The sequence below is a fragment of the Pleurodeles waltl genome, chromosome 6 (genome assembly GCF_031143425.1).
Source record: "Pleurodeles waltl isolate 20211129_DDA chromosome 6, aPleWal1.hap1.20221129, whole genome shotgun sequence".
Classification (NCBI taxonomy): domain Eukaryota; kingdom Metazoa; phylum Chordata; class Amphibia; order Caudata; family Salamandridae; genus Pleurodeles; species Pleurodeles waltl.
Window position 1 is genome coordinate 325,425,165 of NC_090445.1, and position 18,232 is coordinate 325,443,396.

The 18,232-nt window shown below is 42.7% G+C and overlaps 1 protein-coding gene across 3 annotated transcripts in view; it reads left to right on the forward strand.

Annotated features, from left to right (window-relative positions):
- TM9SF1 (transmembrane 9 superfamily member 1) overlaps positions 1-17,837 on the forward strand; it is a 105,146-nt gene extending 87,309 nt beyond the window's left edge. For all 3 annotated transcript variants that reach the window (XM_069238171.1, XM_069238170.1, XM_069238172.1), the window contains 2 exons: positions 5,768-6,041; positions 17,039-17,837. In XM_069238171.1, the coding sequence (XP_069094272.1) occupies positions 5,768-6,041; positions 17,039-17,432 (668 nt within the window). In that variant the 3' untranslated portion in view covers positions 17,433-17,837. The remainder of the gene's footprint in view (positions 1-5,767; positions 6,042-17,038) is intronic.
- The last annotated feature ends 395 nt before the right edge of the window (positions 17,838-18,232 follow it).

The following is an 18,232-nucleotide window of genomic DNA, read 5'->3' on the forward strand; positions in this document are numbered from 1 at the left end:
CACCGTCGCCATGACAGATGACCTTCCTTTTAGCAAGCAGTTGTGCTAATGCTACTTAGCACGTGTATGAGGTGGAGACATGTTTGACATAACCAAGAAATGCAATTAGCGGAGTCAACAGCAGGGTCTCTCCTAACATGAGGGAAAGTGCAGTGTGCACCTCAAACCAACAGGCATTTACCGCGCCACAATTCCAAGCTAGATGTATAAACGCTGTGCCAGACCTGAACACCAGGCCCATTGGTCATCAAATCGGAGACCAAACCTATGGAGTCAATCCGGACTGTAATATACCCTCTGTAGGAACTTACAATGAATAATTCTAAGTCTACTATTTGATGATATCTGACCCGTCTGTGCGCAATAGTAACCCCATTGTTCATTGTAGAGTGCATGTCCCAGATCTGTTATCCCATATCTATGGGCCTGTCCCCGGGGGCTAGTGGCCTCAATCTGCGCAGTGGCAAAGAGATTTGAACTGATGTATAGTTGTTCCCTAAGTCTCTTGATGTTGAAAACATTTCTTCTTGTGATTACCTCAGCTTATAGAGTGAGTGAGCTACAGTCTGTTTGTACGACAGCTATTTACCAAATTCCACACAGACAAACTAGCGCCTGCGGCAAAAGCTGCTTTTTGCCCCAAAGATGTCACACCATTCCAGGCAGGGCTTTGCATGATCCTGCCAGCTTTCATTGCCCTGCCTCACTCTCTGAAGGAAGAAAAACAACTCCATTGTGTCAACCAAAGAAGAAACCAAGGTCCACATCAGGTGGACGATCAGCTCTTTGTGGGTTTCTCTAGGTGAAAAAGGACAAAACTACACAGAAGAGGACCCCATGTCCAGATGGATTGTCTTATGCATCAAAATCTGTTAGGCCTGGAAATAAACAGCCTCAGTAAGGCTTGCATGCTTAGTTCACCAGAGGCAGTGCTGCTAGCATGCAGGATTTCTTGGTCTAAGCCATCCCACAAACCCACCGTTTGGGTAGGTACTGCTTTGTTACCTATTCATAAGGTGAGGACTCTGCAGTTAGAAGTAGGCATCAGAAGAAAAGGTTACTTACCTTCAGAATTCTGTCTAACCACTGATTCCTCTCCTTTCTGTGCAATAAATACAATTAGTCCATTTTAATAAGATTTCAGTTTAGAGATCTGGCTCTGAATGTGAGGGTGCGGACAGAGTTCGGAAAGAAACTGAGGTCAGTTCTTTGAGGTGCCAGCTATGTAGGGGCCCCAACGTTACTTCAAGGGCGAGGTGGATCAGCCACTCAAAGGAGTTGCTATGTAAATCATCCAGATACAGTATGGCAACTGGGGCTATTCTCTAGGTGAGGAATTGGGGGTTAGATAGATTACCAGAAAGAGTGTTACCGAAGATAAGTAACTTTTTCACATTTGCCGTGAGTGTACCACCACATGTGAAGAACCCGGAAGAGTGAAAAAAGTGTGTGTGTGTGTGTGAGAGATAGCAAAACTGTATTAGAGCCATATTTGGTTAGGAAGAGAGGGTGCCCCCTCACATTGGATAGGTACTACTTTGCCACTTTTAGTGCCACTCCCACTTAAACTTTTCATTTAGACCATTAACATTCCCGGAAAGGAATGGCTGAGGTGATAATTCTGAGCTCTAATAGTTGGATGCCATCAGCCTGGAGATTGCAACCTTGATCATTAAGATTTAAACCCTGAGTGTCAGTGTCTTACTTTGAATAAACGTCAGGACCAACAAACAAGTCAAACACCCACCAGCTCTGATCTTTCCCAACAACCCAACCTATCCAACTGCAGACATAACTGTTAAAATATTCCAGCACCATAAATGCTAACATGGCACTGAGAATGCATATTGGATGCCAACTGGAATGCAGTAAATGCCAAATGGAAATGCAGATATTAAGCAAGTAACCATTGCTCAATGCAAGAATTATAAGGCGATCCTACCCATTGAGTGGCTTTCTTCACAAAATCATTCATATAAAATCTAACACAATTATTGTTATGAAAATTGACTTTGATCAGTGAACCCCCAACTACTATAGTATGGATGATAGGGGGAAAAACAATGTCTAGGAAGAAGTCCGAGATAATCTATCCAGAAAGAATCTGAGTGGCTTCCAAAAGATATTGAGTCCTGCTTCATCTCAGTCTGTGCATCTGGGTCCTCTCCAACAGCGCCCGAGGATCATTGGTTCCTGCTTATCCATCTCCTAGCCCCAGTTCATTAACCGGTGTCTGGCGGGTAAGTTTTAACCCAGTTTTGAGGTCTTTCTTTCAGCCACCTAGCCCCAGGCTGGTTCACAAGTGGCAAAGAACAACTTAGTCCAGTGAAAAACTTTCAGGTGTGCTGATAGTTATGTCTCTTTAGGACTCTAAGGAGTCTGCCAGCATTCATGATCTAAGCTGTTCTTTGAATAACTGTTCTGGTTGCTTACTCTTGTCACCTCCTGCACCCCCCCCCCCCCCCCCCCCCCCCCCCCCCCCCAACCCTCAGCTTCCCTGCAGATGTCCACCAGTAGCAGAATGTTGCATCTAGCCCAACCCTTTGTATCTTTTAATAGTTTAGGCAGTGTCCCAGAGACTCCCATTAAGCTGAGACACCGAGGCCTGCATGAACAAGCCCCTCTGCGACCCAGACCCAGTCTCCTACATTGTAAATGTCCTGAAGGAGGAAGGACTTCAGCTCTGACTTTGACTATCTCAGATTCTAAAGCAGTGTTGGTGCTTGATGTAGCATGCAGAATGACCGTAACAGATGACAAGTCATCCATTGACCTAGCAGACAAAGATGTACCCATTGTCTGCTCCGAGAAGAGTGGAACAGTTAATCTGTTGCATTTTGCACACTTGTTGAGCTTGCTTTGATTAGGGAGGAGGGCCATTGTGGTGAAAGATAAAATCACATGCAATTAGCCATTGTCGTAGTTTGGACTCTTGCTCTGGGCAAGACTGCTGGTTAAAGGATGACAGTACTTTTGTTTGTAGGCGACTATGCCTATCCTACAACAAGTCGCAACTGTTGTCCCAACCTTACCGGCTCCCTAGCAGCACCTCACCAGAAACACAATAGTAAAAGGTGATTTGTGGCAGCCTTTACGCATGGACTCTAGAATAAGACATCTCAGGGAGCGTTGTGGGGAGATTACCCCTTTCTCACAGATACATCATGTCTCATACAAACACAGGCAATGACAAAGATGCAGTAAAGTTTCAATGGTTTTTATTTAACACAACTGCAATTTGCGATATGTTGCATGGTCTGCAATGATTAGGATAATGAATAATGCAAGAAGCAGAATTGTAAAGACAAGAGTCATTATTACAAAGACCCCCACCATCTTGCAATGCATGTAAAAGATGCACAAGATGTAATATGCCCTAATACCCTACTGTGATAGGCCTAACCTCCTACCTTGAGGAGCGCTGGGTTTGTTAAACCTAATCTGCCAGTGCCATGTCCATGAGAGGAGCCCTCAATCCTCGTTACCTTGGAATGAGGTCTCTATCTCAATCTCTGCAGGGACATGAAGACTGGGTCAGCGTCAAGACTACGTGCAGCATCGGTATCCGCGATGGTGGCGATGCCCTCTGGTCGGAATCCCTCTGATTATCTGTCTAAAGTGCAATTTATTTTTACAGATCTACCAGGACCCCTGACGTAGGTGTGTTCCAAACAATAGATAACAGACATGCTTGGGACGGCAATTATTATAAACAATCCCTCGAAAGTATAGAGAGGGAAAATCCCTAAGTGTGAACACCTACTGTTTGTTTGTCCTTATTGCTTGATCTTGACGCCTTTGTGCGGTGGCACTGATAATGCAAAGCATAACAAGTGGCCTAACTATAAACAAGGCAGCCATCTTAGATGAATTAAATAATTAAATGGGCTAAGACAGAGCATGCCAAATAGGTTAAAAGTCATTAAGTGATGGGGGAACAAGTCTGCAAGCCAGAGGCTAAGCTAACTCCTGTTATCCCATTAAAACAAACTAGGTTTCACTACACCATCGTTAAGCAACTCTTGTAATAACTCCTGTGTGATATCGATAAGGTAAATGAAACTGCCACTTCATTCAGCCCCCAGCAGCCACAGATGCATCAGAGACTCGGTAGTTGATCACCAGTGAAGTGGTATTCCACTGCGCTGGATCAGATTAGGAATTACTGGGCGTCTCCAGCATCTCTGGATCTCCAAGGCCATATTATGTAGGAACTGTGGATGGACAGCAGGATACCACAAATGCAGGATTAATAAGGATTTGAGTTGGGTGGCCGTGAGTGCTTTCAAGGAACGACCGTTATCATGGGTTCCAAAGCCACAACCCAAAGAGACAATTATTTAGAAGACCTGTGACTGTGTCAACTTCGGTCCCAACTGACCCGGCAAAACCCCAAATACCTTTGGAGTCATCCTATTTACTGCACAGTTTTTCTCCATTAGATATGCACTCGGGCAAACCTGGTGCAACGTTGTGCATGCTGAATGTACGTTTAATTCTGTTGGCAGTTTTTTGCTCGCCATTTCTCTCTCCTAGTCACCCCTTTCCGAATTGCTCATTATTCCACATCCTATAAAAAAGGTCAATTACAATAGTATTCAGTAGTTGAAATCTGATGATTACATGGTCAATACATTCTATAATCAATATCCATTTCTTGAGGACTACTGAATGTCTGTTCTTTTATAAACTTAAAATAAAGCGAGAAGATGTCCTTCACACCACCCTCAAAGAGTAACTCTTTATGTTTTTTTAACCTTCCCACTCCATGAAAGTGAAAGCATAAAAAGAGGTACTTGGTAATTCATTGAGCTTGCAATAGCACACGGTGCCAGTTGTTCCAGGGAAAATAGAGATACCCGTTGCAAGAATTGTCTAGCTCCACACGCACCGAGCAATGGTCTAAGAATCCTCCATTAAACATCCCTATTCCATCTACAATTAAAAGCCAGCAACACAAAAGAGTTACTCTTCGGTGGAGAAACCATAACAAGAACATGCTTTAACACATACAATTGTCAATTATGCAAAGAGATTCCTTAGACTACCATATGGTGCTATTCCCAAACACTGCCGAGTCTAAGTGCTTTGGACCTTAATGCACTCTGGGGTGTTCACATGGATTAAACTGGCATTCATGGACCTATTAATGTTAACCTTCTTTAAGTCAACTCACCTTACTGGTAACACACTATTTGGAAAGTACCGTGAATGTGTCCAATTCATAATGCAGCAGGGAAAATTACTGACTTGTATCACTAGTTTTTATGCCATATCTTGGTCAACATATGTTTGTTCCCCATTTACCCTAGCCTATTTATGAATAAAGTTGTTGATCGAGGAAGTCACACGGCATTCTGTTCAACACCACACGAGGTCTTATTACTGCCATACTTAAGTTAACAGCTGTATGTTTTTTTTTTTTCATATATTTTGTCGAATAATGGGTTCAGTGATTAGCTCGCAGGAGTTAACAAGCATGTGAATCTAAAACCAACTTCAGGCAACACACTTTAAGTAACTTTATTCTGCATACTGTAGCTGTCTTTCTTAGTGCTTGTGACATGTGTTTGAAAAGGGTCGGGAGAGGGGCATCTTTATAAAGTCCATGCACCCTGCCAGAAGGCTCAGTGTTTTTAAGCCCTAACCCTGCATAATGTCCCTCTTCTTTTGTACAGTATTGTGACATTCCTGCTTGAGCACAGAGATTCCTATTCCAGGCACTGATGTTTTTACGGTTATTAAATATATTTTCCCTTCTCTTTAGCGCCTTTCTTCTTGACGTGGAGCGTAGTGAACTCTGTGCATTGGGCGAACGGGTCTACCCAGGCTCTCCCTGCCACAACCATCTTGCTCCTGTTCACTATCTGGATCCTTGTTGGCTTTCCCCTCACAGTCATCGGTGGCATCTTTGGCAAAAACAGTGGAGGCAGCTTTGATGCTCCTTGCCGCACCAAGAACATAGCCCGTGAAATCCCTCGCCAACCGTGGTACAAGTCTACTCTTGTACACATGACTATTGGTGGTTTTCTGCCTTTCAGGTAAGGAGGACTCTGGACCTATCTTGCTCAAATGTTTGTGTCCTGTAACATTTTCATCTGCCTGAAATGATCGTCTTTGAAACACACATCTCAGTTTTTGAAAACACATTTAAAAGATAACCCAGAAAATCGAAGAATGTATTTCCTATTTTAATTTATATTTTCATTTTAATACTTGCCAATTCGGATTTACAGTTGCACTTGTGCAAAGGTAACTTTCTGAGAATAACTTTACTGAACGATCTAAAGGAATAAAAAACAGAAGATTTAGCCAATGGACATCAACTCAATGTAGCTGAAATGTGACACTGCACCTTTATGGTAGCCAGCAGCTCCGGCACTGAATCATGTCCTGCAGTAGCAGTTCTTCATTTCTTCTATCAGGCTCTCTGAACACTATTCCAATGCACTGATCCCCCCACTTCTCACCTTTCATGACTGAAACTGTTGTTACTAAGTATTTTCCACAAACTAGGTTTTCTATAGACCGCATTGTTGCGATGTTCTTTTCGGATCAAAAAGCTCCAGTTCTTTCTGTAGAGAATGCTTTCATTTTCTGTGACATGCCCCATCTGTAGGAAGAAGGCAAGAGAAGAAGACCCACGTTCTTCGTGTGTGGTCTGCTTTCCAGAGTCACATAACGTTGAATAATGTCAATTTTACAGATACATAAAATGTCCTTCCCTGTCGTTTGTCTACTGTCTCCTGCAGCTTTTTCCCAACTTTCATTGTTATTAAATTATCATTTGTACATTACCGTATGACTTTAACTTTACCCTTTTTTGTGGTCTTGTTAATACCCCAATATCTTTCATCAATTTTAGAATCTTTAACTGGCTGCCTTTGTTGGCTTTTCTAGATATTCCTTCTCGCTTGTTGCTTTCCATGGTATTGTATTTTTGTCCTGCCTTTGAAGAATATCTCTCCCACTGATGTTTTTTTGCATTGGTTGTGCTCTCTCTATCCACTCCTGACATGTTTGGGACTATTTTCTTCCTGTGTTGTCCTTGTTTATATTATTCTTTTGTTAATGTTTCTTTGTTCCATGTTAACCATTTCAGTGCGGAGGGTGATGTATTCATCATGTCCGTTGCATTACCTTCATAATGCGAGGATGTGAACGTCACATCTTCCACAAAGAGTTAGAAAATCCTTTTGGCGAAAGCACCAGAAGTAGTTTCTTTTTAAAAAATAATTTCAGAAGGAACTGCAATCTCTGATGCTTTGACAACATTGAGTTCCATCACCTCTATTTGCAGAAGGTGTAGTAGCAGCTCTTTAATGTCCTCTGACTCACATAGCGGAACATTGTGTGTCTTCAGCCTTATAGCGTGGGCACCGTTGATTCCACCTCACGTTAGTCCGATAAGAAATATATTTTGCATAACTTCTGATTTTATTGTGGTGTATAGCTCTAGGTGATCATTACCCAAACCTCTTCATATACTACTGGAGACCATTTTATTGCCCCCATCCTTCACCTTCAGGCCTTAAATCTTGTGTTAAATGGAAGTAACTTTGCAGTCTGTATTCTGAATGGTCTCCTCAAATCATTCAGCAAGTTGTGAAGCTGCAAGTCCAATCTAGTTAAGCTAGCAGCAAGAGTTCTTACGATCCAGATCCACCTCACTGTTGGAGGAATGCTTTGAAGAGAAATACACATTTTTGCTTTGATACCTTTGTGTTGGTCTTCTTTAGGTGGCATAGTGTGCAGGAGGCTCCCTCTTCCTGAAACCCCCTAGCTGCACTTTATGAATGCTGCTTACTGGTCAGAATACAGGAAAAACATAATTTTATCCTGCTTTCATAAAGGATTACAGCATTCCAAGGTTTGTTCATCTATCCACCACCCTTGACCCAATGTTTCCTCATAACCCCTGAGCACATACTGGTACCACGTCATCTTAGTATCAGAGGTTGTGGTCCGCTCCAGATCTGGATCGCTGGGTGGTCATCTGATTCAAGCAGGCTGAGCTTCCCTGTGCACACTCACTGTGTGCATTGTCCAATCATGGGGTCCCTCTTTGTTTGCTCCACCTCAGACCATTAATTGGGAAGCACCATTTTGAATGCAGATAATCCAGCACAGGATGGGTAGGGCACAGCAGGCTCTGTGAGGAACTGGTTCAGGACTACCCTGTGCCCTAGAGTGCCTCACACCATGGAATGTCATATTCTCATCCCTCAGGTGCCCTCCTCCGCTAAGGATGACCATGGACTCAACAAAACGTATCCATTGAGCAGCCCAGCAAGCTGTGCCACCAGCAGAGTAATTGTATATATAGATAGCATCTTTAGTCTCGGTAAAAATGGATTGAAACACCTACCCATGGAAGGCATGACAGCATATTGGAGCTGCTCGCTACCCTGAAGGTGCAGTGTCAAATGCATATCTGGTACCATTTTCTTTTAAACAGGCATGTAAGTTAATAGCAGACTAATTGTTGCAGTAAATGCATCCTTAAATCTGTAAAAAAAAAAATAATAATCCTGAAATTCAGCAAATCTAACATTTTACATAAAATGTATCTAATGTTTACATTTCAAAATACTGTACTATATTTTAACATTTAACATGCCTTATTAAAAATAAATGTTAAAAAGTGCTCTGTGATCACACATATAAATGGAACTATATGAATGATTGCATTCAAAGATTTACATGCACATACAAGTGTACATAACTTTTTTTACTTTCTTCCACCCACTTTCTTCATCTCCTTGTTGAGTCGCTGTCTTTTGCTTCCATCCTGAAACTCTGCCTCTAGGCACCCTGTTTGTCTTTTCATTTATTGTCTTTTTTGATTCTTCACTGTATCCCCTACTTTTCATGTTTAATTTGTCATTGATTTTCTTATCCTATCATAATATCATAATATCAAATGGTTTCTTGGCTCTCAAAAGAATAAACACACTCCTGGAGAGGGTATGCCAAACAGGGACAGGTTTTAAATGATTCCTGAAGGAGAACTAGCAGAAATATCTTGAACATTGGGCTGTAAAATGTTCATAGTGCCACAGCTTATACTTACAAGGTTTTGCATCTGAGTCTGTCTCCTGAAGTGGACAGGCACCAGAGACCAATGGCTTAGATAGTGTAGAATGGAAGGGGAAAATACCTGACTAACTTTCTTTAGAAAATGCAGAGCCTAAATGGATATGCCATTCATAAAATAATGTTATATTAAATGTATGTGTGAATGCACAGTCCATTTAGTCAAGTTCCTGCAATAAAGTATTATGACAGAAATTAGAAGTCCTCAGTTACGGTAGCAGCATCCTGTCGCTTCTGCCGTCAAGTGATCAGATATTTAGAGGTACCCAGATAAAATATTCTATAGCCCAATCTGAACTAAGTAAAATAGCCACTGTGAAACACCTTGCCTCCTGAATAAGACAAGGCATGATCTTGCAGATATGTTTAAGATGTAAGAAACAGGGAGAACATACCACAGCGCTCTGGGGCGAGTGGAAGCCCTATGTCAAATTTTAAAACATACATTTTTAGTAAGGGTATTAGCCAGTTATCTAGAGACTGTAGCCTGAAATTAGGAGTCCCTATGTCTGCCACCCCACAAACTATTAGAATCACACTTTTATCATAGTTTAATTCGAACCATTGGTTTTCCATCCACTCCACACATTGTTTGAACAACTCTGCAGACAACTGATCACTGTCCAAATGAAGGGGTATCTGTTTGTCATCAGTATATGCAGACAAATGAAAGCAGTGAGAGCAAATGCGAAGGGCGCAACATATAATTCAGAGGTGGGGGCGAAATGGCAGACACCTGAGAGATACATAACGAATCATAGGGAGTGCCAAGGTGAAATAAGCAATGAAATCTTCTGAGTGTGCCCATCAAGAAAGGTCAATAAAGGAGATGAGCCTACCTTAGGCTCATCTGCCCAATCAGAATTCCTGAAGTCTGTCTTGCAAAATCCCTTGGTCAACGGTGTCAAATGCGGTAACCGGTATTAACGTCCCTGTCATTAACTGCAAGCAAAGGTCTTCTTGGTCTGCAACCAGGGCAAAATTTGGTACACCATAGTGGAATACAAAAGTGCCTTGAGCATCATCCAACTTAAAGCCATTTCAGTAACTTTTGTAAGCTGAACAGCAATTGTAGACTTAGAAAGAGGAAAGATAGACAAATAGTTGATTGCAAGCCTGTTTTCCTAATGGCAGAATTACCATTAAGTAAAGGATTAAGCAGGAAGCCGAGTTTAAGTCTGGTTAAAGTAGCCTTAACAGAGTTAGTGTCAAACGGAAGAACTTCCATCCAAGAGGGTGCAGATAACCGATTATAAAGTGCAGGAAAGACTTCTTCCAGGTCCTTTAGACAGATCAGTATGTTATGAAGAGATCGAGATGATTCTATTCAAATATTTAAGTGATTCTAGAATGTCTCTGTTTATAGTATGTGTGGCTGTAGATACAAATGCTGGGCACACTCCTGCTATCTAGTATTGGGCTGGGATGTTGCAACTTGTTTTTGTTCAAAGAATCACAAAACCTGACGTTACTTCTCCCATAGTGCACAGTGCATGAGTGCCCAGGCTCCACCTCCTAATTGTTCCCTTCTACTATCGGATTCAGACGTTTCAGGACCGAGCTCCAAGATAGTAATGCTTTGCAGTGCCTTTTCAGGTCCAGTGCCATACTTTGGAAGATAATCAAAGCTGCCTCCTCGACTCTTGATCGATGGCCTTCAACGCCCAGCAGCCTGTCCTCTCACTTTAGCCACTGGTCAGCAAAACACAGGTGGTATCCTCCGAGAAAATGGAACGTACACCCTTCCAATTCTTCCCTTGGAAAGTCAAATATCCATGGTTGGATCAGCATAGTTTCTGCAACCTTTGCCTCTCTCCTGACCATGACAACTTCTGCATAGATCTGTCTGCTGCAAGAAGACTACTGTAGTGGAGGGAGAGACACTGTGTGCATCATAAGATGCGGCGCCAAGCTTCATAGAGACCCCAATATCTTTAGGGAATAAGATTGGTTGGAGGCCAAAGAAGTGGTGGTAGTAGTAGTAGTAGGCTACACTAGCCTTCCTGTAGCACAACGCATGCCTATCGCTTAAACAACCTTCCAATGCTTCAGACAATGAACATGGTGAAGCCAAGGTTCTGAAACCTTCTGACCATCACACCGAAATCATACGCAGGCTTGTAGTTTTGGCACCTACACCCAAAGACCAGTTAACAAAGCCTCATTCCTAAAACATGCACCCTGGCTGAGGTAGAGTACCGGTCCCACAGGAATCGGGCATTGAGCCCTGAGCTGAACCATAGACAACAGTGACATCTGGGTCTGGCTCCACGCCTAGTGCTAGTCAGCTCCGAGATCTGACCTACACGCCTACCATGCCACCACCCAAAAGTGTTGAACCAAATTAGCAGGCAACTCTACATCCATTCCGAGGTATCAAGCAACTTCACTCTGAGTCGAAAGCTCTGTTTAAGACCACTGTTAGATGAACTTTGACACTGATGTCTGATAGGAGGATCAGGACCTTGGTACTACCTCTGCCCAAGGTACCTGATGCCAAACAGCATGCTCCTCTCCTTTAACCAGACAGTGGCATATAACTAACCGCAGAGCCTCCTGATAAGCCTTCACATGCAATCTCATGTATCCACAAGAAGCATAGGCTCACATTTGAGGAGGAGCTGGCTTTCAAGACACTTATATTTCTCCACCCTGTGAAGCAAAGGGACGGGGCAGAGGCCCATAACCCCAGCCTCCTGCTCCATACCACTCTCTTCCACCACCGCCCCTACCATCTCCTAAACCCCACCCACTGCCATCTCCTCAATTCCTAGGTAGGTGAAATAATACCTTTTCTGACCAGAAAGCCCTTATGAGCCTCTATTTCCTTATAACGAACCCCTAGCACCGAGGAAGGGGGTGGGGGTGACCTATGGAGGACTAAGTGTTGGACTCTCAGATTGATTGCTTACTAGCCCTGCTGTGCCAAACCATTATCGCACAATTACACTACATCCTACCATGTGATGATTCAAAGGACTGTCCAGAACCACAGAGTGGATATGTACGTTCTCCAAAATGAGGATGACTTCTTTGTGGTGAACCTCTCAAAAACTTAAAGGTTGAAGCAGTTTCGTACCATACTGAAGGGTATACCGAAGACCATGGCAGATAACTTAATGATGCCGTAAAGGCCAAGGTGTTCACTCCTAGAGTGAAAAAAAAACAAAATGCAAGACCTCAACTTGGGACCCACTCTACATCCATGGTCTGGTTCCCCGCAGACTCCCAGAGCGGTATGCACAGGTGACGTGGCCACACCACCAAATAAGGAAAGCAAGTGTATTTGAAGCTGCTGGCAAGCATCTGGCAGTTGAGGCTGCCACCCATTGGCTCATTGCCTATTCTATTGACCACCTTTCCTAATACGATTGGTATTGGGAGGAGATAGAGCAACTGGGAAAGGACCTCCCAAAGAAAAAAGGAGAAGAGCTTGAGGTTGAGGGAATAGTTTTCTCTACGGCCAACATCTGTGAACCCTCATGCAGCATTGAAGCAGATACTCCATATAAACAGTGCCAAGGGGTGTACTCCCTATACTTTGATTCCTAAAAGGGACAGTGTCCTCTAGCTGATCATAGACCTCAGGCCCCTCAATTGCTACATCTGGTTAGAGTCCAGGAGATCATCCTACTGTTCAGAAAAGAGGATTTTATTATGGTGTTGGCACAAAAGGATGCCTACTTTATTATTCCAGTCCACCAGGCCCACCACTGGTACCTTCAATTTGTGTTATATGAATAAAAGTACCATTGAAATTTCTGCCCTTTGGTGGGTGGGGTCATTGCAGCCCCCAGGGTGTTAACAACGTGCCTAGCAGTGGTGTCCATGCATCTGCTCAGAAATACCATCCACTTCTTCTCTTACGTAGATGACTGGCTGCTAAAAAGCAGTAGCTGGCAACAATGCCTCACACACTTTCATAACAGGGTCCCTACTCCGTAGTCTTGGGTTTACTATCAATGTAAAAAATCCTACCTTCATCCCGAACAAACCCTGCCCTTTCTAGGATGCATCCTAAATGGCATCAAGGAAGGAGCATTCCATTGAGCAGAGGGTGATGGCATCCAACAGCTGCTGCCCCTTTTTCAGGCATGATCCTTTTACAGTAATGATGGTCGAAATTGCTTGGGAAGAAGGCCTCGTGCATTGTTTTTGTGTTATACACAAGACTCCACATGCACTCCTCGTAGTTTATTGCTCAACAGTGGTCATAAGCAGAGGGACAGTGGCAAGAACTAGTATTGATAACGGCGTATACTCTTCAAGCTCAGCAGTGGTAGAACAGAAACAGCCTGTTGCTCGGCAGGCCTTTCCTCAACCTTCTCCCGCAAGTGACCTTTACCATAGAAGCTGCACTGGTAGAATGGCAGGCGGAGCACTCCTCAGTTATATCACTGTCAGTGACACCTGAACTCCTCAGGTCCAGGGACATAGTATTGATTGATGTGATCTCCTGGGAGTCTGTTCAGCCCTCAGTCTTCCTCAAGTCATCTTGGGGAAGACATTCTTCGTAATGATGGAAAACATGAACACTATGTACTATATTCAGTATCTGGAGGCATACTCATTCCCCGCAGCACTCTGCACTGGCTCGGGAGATCTTAGATCTGGCGCTGGGAAATCCATAATAAAAGCAACTTTGTATCAGAGTACTTGCCAGTGGTGGGCTATGACTTTATGGACCTGCATAGCAGGACACATCATTAGGTCCACAGTGGCAAACTCCACCCACAATTTCCCAAAGATACTTTCAAAGTGGGGTAGCCTAACCATGGACCTCTTTGTCTTCCCAGCAAATGCAAAATGCCATAACTTTGGCTCCAGGTATTTACACTTGCATCCCTATGGGAAATTAACTATGTATGAGTTTCCTGTGCCTTTCCTCTTATTCTGTACAGGGTGAGAAAGATGCTGCAGGCGTCCATGACACTCTTCTTAGTTGGGAATGCAGTGGGCCAGACAGTGCTAGTAAACCATGCTCTGAAAGATGTCCATCAGCCCCTATGAGAAGTTGCACTGAAGCAGAACCTTCCCACGCAACATTAATGTCAACTTAGACGTCTGGACCCGAAACAGCTCAGTCTAGCGATCTGGCACCAGAGGACCCACATTTTGATGACCTCAACCATTCATTAAGTGTATATGCTTATACTGTGTGAAGCACATAAACGCATCACACCTGCATGCAAAGCAACCAAGTGGAAAAGATTTGTCCACTACCACATCTCCAAATAGGCCTCTTTAAGGTTTCAGTACAGGGTATCATTTACTGCCTGCTACACTTGCAAAAGGCAGGCTTGCCTTGTCATACATATGCAAAATAAGGAACATTCATCCCTTTTCAGAATTTCTGTGTTGAAGGCCTTCAAGGAATGGCTCGAGTGACTCCTCCTGTTCCTGGTTGAAATCTCAACATGGTCCTCACACAACATCTTGGCCAGCTCTCAACTTTTTCAACCCCTATACGTCTGTAACTTAGTTTCTGTCATGGAAGGTTACTTTCCTAGTAGCACTAACCTCACTCAGGTTTATTAGAGAGCTTCTAGCCCTAACAATCAAATAACCTATCATTCAGGTCGCATGGACAAGGTGCTCATCAGGCCCAACTCCGAATTTCTACCAAAGATAGTCTCACCTTACCATCTCAGTCAGACTATTGAGCAGCCAAACCTCTTCCCACAACCACACTCCATATTGGAAAGGGCCTCACACACACACCATTTGTTAAAAGGGTGCTCATGTACCCTTTAGACAGGACCATTTCCATTCATAAAAGAAACCAACACTTTGCCAAGCCTTACAATGAACACCCCATTTCTAAATCTGGCATCGCAAGATGAATTTTAAAGTGGATCCAGACTTACTATGCTATGGCAAAGCATTCCCTTCCTGTGACTTGCAGGGCACACTCTATGCGCAAAAAAGGGTGTTGCCATAGCTTTTCTCTATAACATCCCATTAGGCGACATCCTCAAAGTCACTTTGTTAAACCTGGGTGGTGTTAACAAACCCTGTTGTGTGGATATCATAACCTGTCAGCAGGCACTGGTGAGACACACTCTAAGAACATTCTACAGACTGATTCTTGGTACCTGTGATGCAAGTCTCACACCTCCTGACACCTTGGGTTTTGTGTCCTAGCACTACTAGATAGAGTAAAATGTTGATGTGCTCACTTGGGATCCAAACACTATCCTTCCAATGGACTGTATAATGTTTGTAAAAGTATAACAATCCCAAAAGCAAATCATATATTAGAATATCGAAGCACATAAAAAGGTTGCAAACATAAATCAGTCTTTATCTGTACATACACACGATATAAAAGGCACAAAGACCTATGAATATGAATTTGAAGTACAAATTATTCTTTTAGTAATCCCATGAATCTTGTTAAAATGTCAAGTTCTTGAATTGCTGCAGCAGCTGACACTTGTTTTATCTGTACTTGACTATTTCAAAGCTGCAAAGTCCCTAAGAGGGATATACATAAACAGTCTTCATATATCCAATGAAGTGTATTTATTTTGCTAAAGTGAATCCACAGTGACAGTGTACATGCAAAAAAAGAGTGATAAGTACACGGTTATTGTAAAACTACACTTAATGTGCGTTTGCAAGATTCACAAAACTATGTAGTACTAAAAAGTTAATAATAGTGTAAGTGAAATAGAAGAGTGATGGCAGACTATACTCAGTCATGAGGCTTATGAGTGTCCCAATAAATATCAAAAGTGATTAAAGTAGTAGGAAAAAAAGTATACGGAGTAAAGAATTCTTGATCCAAACCAGCAATCCCAGATACCGTGCTTAACAAATCCGTAAAAAGCCAAGAGTAAAAAAAACAAAACAAAAAAAAAATAGTCCTTGCTCCAAACTATGAAAAGGAGGGAAAAATACCTCTAGATTGTTTCAGTTATAAGAGTAGATGAGGGGGACCATCTCACCTGCTGTGGAAAAAGGACCTTGGATCGCCCATGTGGCTAGTGTTACAAGTCTCTGAAGAAACACCAGAAATTGTGATCATACTTAGTAGTAAATACGCGAGCCACCCAATTCAAGGAACACAACCATAACCCACCTCTACGGTATCTCATGCATTGTGGTAGTTATCACTGCTAAAAAGGAGTGTGACTTCTACAACGAGCTTGTCGCTAGCTCATCAGTGAGAATGTAGTAATATCTAAGAGTTAAGAGGCCATGATATGCCTACCAAAATACTGAAAAATATGTAACAAGATCTACTAGTTAAATAAAATAGCGGACATAGCGGTTAGTATAAATATTTAAAGGATGAAGCTTGTGTTAGACTAACCTGGATTGTTTGGATGCCGACTATCCACTGGGGGTGCAGTCCACATCAGAGTGCAACCCCAAACACTGAAATAGCTGGTATGGGAAACTAAAGGAAAGACTAAGGAAATCCCATATGCGATGGTGCTAAGGGTCATGCCATTTTGAAAGTTATGTTATGTGTAGAATTTGTGTCTTTTGATGTAATCTATTGCATCCTGTAACCACTGTTAATAAGTTTGGGGTAAGGAATCGAGTAGATCAAAGCCTACAGGAGTGTTTTGTGAGCAAAAGCATAAATGATGAGGGAGGATAAAAGAACAAAACATTAGTATTATGCTCACAGTCATTATGGGAAATGATGTCTTTTTAGCTGCTTCCCTTTCTTATTTCTGCATCCTTTTCATAGCTTCTGATAAGTGTGCATCACTCATGTTCTCCTCCCCTCTTCCTTTTCCTCTTATCTTCTGTCAAACCTTCATTTGTCAATGATTTCTTGCTGTTAGCTTTTCTGGTTCCTGTCTACAGTTTCCTGTTTCTCCTTTTGCTTACAATGTGTCACTGAGTTTCTTAGTGTGGTGTGTTTTTTTTTTTTTGTATCCTTGCATCATTAACATCCTTCTATTTTCTTCCCCTTTTACTGCAGTGCCATTTCCGTGGAGCTCTACTACATTTTTGCCACAGTCTGGGGGCGTGAACAGTACACTCTTTATGGCATTCTCTTCATTGTCTTTGCCATTCTGTTGAGCGTGGGAGCCTGCATTTCTATTGCTCTGACTTATTTCCAACTATCGGGTGAGGACTACCGCTGGTGGTGGCGCTCAGTGCTCAGCACAGGCTCTACAGGAGTCTTCATCTTTCTCTACTCCATCTTTTACTATTCCAGACGCTCCAACATGTCTGGAGCTGTACAGAGTGTGGAGTTTTTTGGCTATTCATTCTTAACTGCCTATGTCTTCTTCCTTATGCTTGGCACGGTTTCCTTTGCTGCTTCTCTCAAGTTTATCCGGTACATCTACGTGAACCTTAAGATGGACTGAAACCAGTGGACTCAAGTTTCTGTTTGGAGAAAGGACCATCAGAATTTGCATGAAATGGACACATCAGGACATGGATAGAGGAGTCCGAGATGGTCTGCCTCTCCCTAGACAGACATTTCTAGAATGTACATAACAGAACTCCCACAGGGCTCTCAATGTGGCCTACTTTTATAGCTTTGCATTGATTAATGTTTATTTCTTTTCAAAAACTCATCCATTCTTCTCCCTCTGTTGGGAATGTTGGGCAAGGGAAGAAGTATGGGGGCAGAAGCTTGTTGGAAGATTAAGATGATGCCAGAATCATCCAGAGTGTTGTTTTGGCACCGCAATTTGGGAGTGTGGATGTTTACCAAGGATGCACTTTTAATATTTACTTACGTGATTATTAAATGCACATGTCCTCCTTATTGTCCCCATTCTAATCTAATATGATGACATTGTTTATAGCCATCTCAGTAAAACCCTGTAAAATAACCTCTTAAATCTGATTGTACCCTGACAAAATTCTCTTGCAAATCAACTGTATCCACAGAGTCTTGGGTGAGATGAATTATGGCTGGCTGTATCCTGCCCCCTCCCCCCCTCTCTCCTCCCTAAACACTTGTTCTGTCATTGTTGCACCTTGATAATAACTCATCATTTTCTTAGATATATGCTGATCATACTCGGATAGTTTTTTCCCCCAACTGCACTCGGGTCGCACCCTTATTATATCACATCCATTCAGCGTGTATGGCCTCGGACATCCTTGTAAGACCACCCCTTGTCTGTATCCTGGTTACACCACCAGGAGCTCAGCT